Here is a 6,988-nt window from a genome sequence, read left to right as displayed (position 1 = left end):
AATTCCTAGATTCTTTACCCCTTTTTTTTATTTACCAGTTCAAAAATTGGAGTCAGAGTTACTCTGAATAAATTTAACACTTGATTATGGTGCAACTGTGTGCAATAATTCACAATATTCTGTCATCACTAATCTAGATATAGTGTTTCTAAATAGGGTCGCTCTCTCGGGAGCAATTTTCACCTGCCAAACTAAGCATTTAATATGACTTTAATGTGTGTCGGCTGGTTACTTCTGCCAATGTTGTGCTTTAAAACTTACGCTTGTGGCTATGCAGTGGTGTAATGATTGCGGGGTTGAAGTGTAGACTATTCGTTTTCATTACCTTTGACGTATTACCCAGTTTTTGGCAAACTGTTTAGAAAACTTTTGCTGAAAATTTACTCTCCTTCGCAGGCCATCCATGATGGAGGTTTTGGACTTTGTTTCTTCATCAGAACAGATTTGGCAAAATGTAGCATTTCTTCGCTTGCTCACCAATGGATCCTCTGGACTTTTTGACTGGAGGAAGGTTTAAAGTTAAAAAGCCTTAATGATAGATTTGTTTCAAACATGCAGCTTTTTGCTTCAAAAGGCGTTAATTGATGGACTGGAGTTTGGATTACTTGTGGATTATTAGTGATGTTTTTATCATGAGGAACTCACTCAGATGAGATTGAAATAAATTAGATTTTTTTTGGTCTAGAAAAGCTCTTCAACTCCCTCAAGGATTATGTGATTTTAATCACATTATAGTAATATTTTAGCTAAAGAGGACAATCAGTTATAATGGAGAATGAGTGCAGGCTTTCAAAAGTGGTTAAATAGCTTTAAAGGCAATGGTCTTGGTAATTTGACAGTGGTGTCATTTTTTGTTTATTAATTTTATTTAAAGTTCATTTCAGTTTAATCTTAATATATCGTATGCCTCTGTGCTATAATACTGGCTTCATACCTGTCATGATTCCTTGAATAATAATCTAGAGTATTCTAATAAAGCAGAATAATAACTCGGGTGTATTGCAGTGCACATTTGTGTTCCGTTTATGAAGGCAATAGGGAATGTAGGTTTAGTGCTCAGTCTGTGCACCCTTAAGGGACTTAATACAGATACTGAAACAGCTGGGTTTCACAGCGTTCCATGAAAATCCCCCTCCATTATGATAACGCCATTGACAGGGAACATCTTCATCTGCCTGAAGCAATCACATCTAGCTAGACTTGAGTGGCTCATATATACAGAGTTCCAGTCAGGGGTAGAGTATCAAATGCTATCACTTTAAAAGCCATACAGTCATCATGTGTGATGGAGAAATTATTCAATGGACAGAGTTATCTCTAGTTGTATAGTAGAAATTGTGATGCTCAAATTTAATTTGCACTTTGTCACGTTCCTTCTGTATATTGTCCATGTCAATACATGAGATAGATAGATAGATAGATAGATAGAGATAAAAAATATTGCATAACAAAAATAAACCCTTAAGATGCTGAAAATAAACCCAATATTGATACACTCACAAAGAAAGGGTACCCTTTAAAAAAGTACTAATATGTACAATTTAGGGGTAAATTAGGTACAAATATGTATATTTTAGCTTTTTTACCTTTGGGTACTAGGGCTGTGCAATTAATCGCATGCGATTGTCATGCGCATCTCGTCAGTAAAGCCGGTTCCATGATTAGTAGTAAATCACCATCACCTGCTTTCAGATGGAGCGGCATGCACTACACAGAGCCGTAGTTCACTGACAATTAGTTCATAATTCATAATTGTTCATAATTTGATTCGTTTCATAATTGCAGATCATTCATAATTGCAGATGAATCGCATTCAATTATGAAAGCGATATCGCCTAGCTTGTCAGTGAACTACGGCTCTGTGTAGTGCATGCCGCTCCATCTGAAAGCAGGTGATGGAGATTTACTACTAATCACGGGACCGGCTTTACTGACGAGATGCGCATGACAATCGCATGCGATTAATTGCACAACCCTATTGGGTACACCACAGCTTTGTCTTTTCATCACAATTTCCAAGTAAATTCTCATTACTTTTATGAGGACATGTTTTGTAGGTGTACATGTTAAATTGCCCGGATTGCTATAAGGTATCAAAAGTGTTGACACATAAAAAAAATATAATGAAATATTGCAGTTGCATAATCTGCAACATTACATTTACAACATACAATTTTTCCATCACAGGCGTATGAGCATATTTTACATTTAATGGTTTAATGATGTGATTATGGTTACTTGTTAAGCCTGACAGCCATGCATTGCATATGGCCTGTTTTCACATGAATAAACTAAATGCACTGCTGTGAATACATATGATTTGCCCATTCTACATATCTTAAAAAGACTCTTTTATTACAAGGAAGTTATATTACTAAATATCTTTCAAAGAAATTGCCACATTAAAATATGTTAGAACCCAAAGGCTTTTTCCTCAGTTAATTGCTAGCCAGCAAGGCACTAGTGTATAGGGCTGATATTCAAATGCTTAATGTGGCCAGAAACTATTATAATTCACTGTACTTTGCCTCAAAAGATGGGACATATCCAGGCGTCACAGTTAATTTCATTACAGCTAGAGTCAAAATTAGGTTATGCTATAAACCTTTGAAGTGCCATTATCAACAATGGACGGCCTAAACACAATGAACAGAAAAGACTTGATTTGACAAGGTTCTGATATTTATTTAATACTTAATCTAAACATACATTTTAATATGTCGTTTGCAAATATCTGTGGTACTGCAAAGAGGCAAGAGAATCCGTTGACAGCGAAATCCTGACGTCAAAAAGATTTGGTGTCGTATCAACAAACATCTCAGAGAAACAGCCCCTGGAATAACATAGAACTGTTTAGCTACAGACAACAACATGAAATTGTTAACTTTAGATGCGATGGCATTGATATTTATCAAACGCTATGAAGATTGCGAAACGTTAATTCAAACAGGTGTCATTTTAGGATCTCAGTGACATCGAACCTGCAGTTTAGTTCTAGTTTTACCACATTCTGTTTTGTAGATTGGAAAATTATGGCAGCACGGTTACAGACTGGACTCGGCCGTGATGTGTTTTCCCTCCAACAATATTAGAGACACCCTGTATTAATAATGAGCCGCCAAGTGCTCATTTTAAGATACTGTGTGATATTTATGTTCTCTCCTGGCTGACCCTTTTCTAAAGAGTACATCACAAAATAACTCTTGTGTCCAAAAAGAAATCAAAACACATTAAAAAAAAATAAGTTAACAGGTTGACAAGAATATAAATTTACAGTATATACAATACGATGAATACGATGAAAATATATCAGCGCTTTAGTATTCTAAAGGTTCCAGGTTGCCTGCTCAAGAGCTATAGATCATCAAATCAAAGTTGCAGGAACAAAACAAACAAAAAAAAATAAGAGAAAAAGATGCTGACCACAGCATCGGCAAAATAATCGAAACCTAATAAGGCTTTCCTCACAAAATCCCAGCTGTTAAAGCAGAGCAGAACCAAAGAGCAGCCGTCTTGAAAAGATAATATATCAACAGCACTAAACATGACAGGCACCCATACTTTACCTTCAAAATGAAACTAAATAAAAAAAAATATATTCATATATGTGTGTATATATGCTTATAAAATGAAACACTGAAAATCATAATTTCTCAAACCTAGTGAAGGCAACATTCTGCTTTCGCCATCATTTTTTAGGAAATGTTTTTGTCTTTGTAGAATAATTCCGTACACTATATACTGTACCAGTAAACAAAATGTAAAAGTTTGTTTTTAAATATTTTTTTACTTTTTTTTAATGTATACCCAGTGTATCGAAAAAAAGTGTTGCAGGCACTTAAAGTCCATCTCCGACGTGTTGGTGTTTTTACAGTGGAGCGCCGACGCGGGGAAAAGGGCTTGTTTGGTTATTCCTGGATTGTGTTGGATTCTGCTGAGAGACGTCGCTCCAGTCTCAGCCGAGGATGTCCAAGTAGACAGGCGTGGCTTTTCCCAGAGTGTAAAGAACTTTCTGAATGTCTTTGATGTTCAGTCGTTGTTGCGGCTCTCTTTGCCAGCAGCCTAACATGAGGTCGTACACCTCCTTAGGACACAGGCGAGGCCTGTCTAGAACCCGACCTTGGGTAATGCATTCAATGACCTGCAAAATAGAGAGAGACAGAAATGAGCAAATGTGTGCAATTGATTCAGAGGCAGTGTGTTTACTTTTTAATGCTATTTCAGTCAAATGTAAGTAATGTTGCACACTGTGACTCTATTTGTTTGAGCTTCCTGACCAGTCTGATGCAGCAACGTTGGCTGAAATAATGGTGAGATTTGGACTCTGTTTGTCCCATTCCCATAATTCACTCATAATAAACTCTTTATACACTACAAATACACTATACACTACCACTATCAAATACACTACCATTCAAAAGTTTGGGGTCAGTAAAAAAAAAAAGTTATTTCTAATCTTTTATTATTTCTAATAAAACTTTCTATTTGTTAAAATTATTTTTAATTGGACTGAACTCTTTTTATAAATTAAATTAAAATATTATAAAATATTACATTTTAAAATAAGAGGTATACAGTATTTAAATGTATAAGGTATAATTACTTTATATTGAAATATATCTAAAACAAACGTATTAAAACAAATTGTCGACACACACATATATAGAGAGACAATATGAGCTTGTCATAATGCAAAATGGGACTGACAAATCCACAAAAAAGGAATATACAACTGCCTTTGAACTTTTTTTTTTAATATACAATTCAGTCTTTGGACCTTTTCTTCCTTTTTTAAATGCTCACGTCAGTGCACATATGATGCCTAAAAATACCGTCCAAGTAAACAGATCACAAGGTTTTCCAACCGAACTCTGTGTGTGTGTGTGTGTGTGTGTGTGTGTGTGTGTGTGTGGCGAGATGTGAGCTGCTAACCTGATCTCTGACAGCATTACACCCCGCCTGCAGAGATCACACTCACATTCTAAAAATGTCATATTCACACTGACGTTCTAACAATGGCTCCATCTCTTTTTGCGAACATTTACCTCATTATTAGATAACTGAAACCATGGCTGTTTCCCATAGGTGAAGATCTCCCACATAATGACTCCGAAGCTCCATACATCGCTCTCTGTGGAGAACTTCCTGTACATGATGCTCTCCGGAGGCATCCAGCGTATGGGCAGCATGGTGTAACCTCCCACCTAGAAGACAGATAACATCAAGCATTGCTCACAAACATCTTACGCGGTATGGATGACATTTCCCTTTCTTTGTAAACAAGCAAACAGCTTAGTCTACTGATTTAGCTCTAACTGGTTATGAAAAGCTCTTTTGATGAATTGGAAAGATGCATACAATGCAACAGTTCTGATCTTACATGACACCAGCACAGAGGGTGTCACAGTTTACTAGTTTTTTTTTATGCAGCAATTCATTTTAATTCAAGAAATACTGAATATATAATACTGAAATATATAGTTTATATTTTAAGGTTCACATCCATATATTAAGTTCGGTTTTTGCAGGCCCTGATAAACTAATACACTTGCTGCTGAAGTTGTGAATTGCGTAATCAATCTGCTCTGGGAGAACATGTGCTCTGTTTTTAGAGGCTGACTTTGAACAAAAAACAGCATTGCATACATTTTCTATCCAAAAAAAAAAAGTTGAAAAAATTTTGGAGCTGCAATTCGTCGCTAACATAAAACCACTGATTCTGATGAACTGTAATGAAAGTGTTTGTTTGTGTGTGTGTGTGTGTGTGTGGCAGTGCAATGACCTCTGCTGCCGCAGTGTGATACACAGACCCTATTGAGGGTATGAAAGAGCATGTACACCAGCAAGAATGAACATTGTAAATATACACTACTGTTCAAAAGAAAGAATTTAATACTTCTATTCAAAGATGCAATGATGCATTCTTAATTCATGCATGCATTAAATTGATCAAAAATGACAGTAATGACTTTTAAATTGTTAGAGATAAAATCTATTTTAAATAAATGTTCTTAAACTGTCTATTCATCAAGTATCCTGGAAAAAATGTATCGCCATTACCACAAAAATATTAAGCAGCACAACTCTTTTTAACATTGAAAAATTTCTTTTGGCACCTAACTGGCATATTAGAATGATTTCTGAAGGATCATGTGACACTGAAGACTTGCGTAATAATGCTGAATATTCAGCTTTGCCATCATAAATTGCATTTTAAAGTATATTAAAATAGAAAACAGTTATTTAAAATTGTAATAATATTTCACAATATTACAGTTTTTTTTACTGTATTTTTGATCAAACCAATGCAGCCTTGGTGAGCATAAGATACTTTTTTTCAAAACCATTAAAAAATGTTATCAACCCCAAACTTTTGAATGGAGGTGTATTTACACTAGAGCTATCAATCGATTAAAAATAAAAAACTAATTAATGGCACATTTTTCTGTAATTAATCAAGATTAATCACATATAATATATTTATATTGTCATAATTTCACATTGAATCTCCAAATTAATGCAGAAGTAACAAAGATGGTGTATTTTAAATAAGTTTGATGGCATCTTTTTTCTAAGTTCCCTATTATTCATGAAGGCCATTATCACTGATACCAATATTGCTACTGATGTCTGTATTAAATGCATTTTCCCTCAATTTTAGCCATTAATTGTAACCATTCCACATTTAGCTAGTCAAAGAATGCCAGAAAAAAAAAAAAGGATGCTGCGTCAATTGCACTGAATATTTTCAACACGTTAAACTGGGAAAAAAAAAGTAATCGCACAATTAACTTGTTAATTTTGACAGCCCTAATGTCTTTTAACCCTCTGCAAAACACACCATGGTTAAATTAAATGATTTTATTTTACATTGTTCATACAATTTTTTTTTTTTTTTGTGCATTTAATTTGAACATTTCTAATGTGCCATATTGTACCAAATGGCACTTGGAGAGAAGAAGCTGTGCTCCAAACCATAAAAATATAA

General features: G+C 34.8%; 1 protein-coding gene across 1 annotated transcript in view; it reads right to left on the bottom strand.

Moving 5' to 3' along the window:
- Positions 1-3,835: 3,835 nt before the first annotated feature.
- The window catches only part of ntrk3b (neurotrophic tyrosine kinase, receptor, type 3b), a 126,138-nt gene continuing 122,985 nt past the window's right edge, over positions 3,836-6,988 (bottom strand). The window contains exons 16-17 of the mRNA XM_016545819.1: positions 5,046-5,204; positions 3,836-4,141 (exon numbers count right to left, since the gene is read on the bottom strand). Of these exons, the coding sequence (XP_016401305.1) occupies positions 3,956-4,141; positions 5,046-5,204 (345 nt within the window). The 3' untranslated portion in view covers positions 3,836-3,955. The remainder of the gene's footprint in view (positions 4,142-5,045; positions 5,205-6,988) is intronic.

The sequence above is a fragment of the Sinocyclocheilus rhinocerous genome, unplaced genomic scaffold (assembly GCF_001515625.1).
Source record: "Sinocyclocheilus rhinocerous isolate Xijiao unplaced genomic scaffold, SAMN03320098_v1.1 scaffold760, whole genome shotgun sequence".
Lineage (NCBI taxonomy): Eukaryota > Metazoa > Chordata > Actinopteri > Cypriniformes > Cyprinidae > Sinocyclocheilus > Sinocyclocheilus rhinocerous.
The sequence above is the reverse complement of the archived record's forward strand: the minus strand, read 5'-3'. Positions and strand labels throughout refer to the sequence as shown.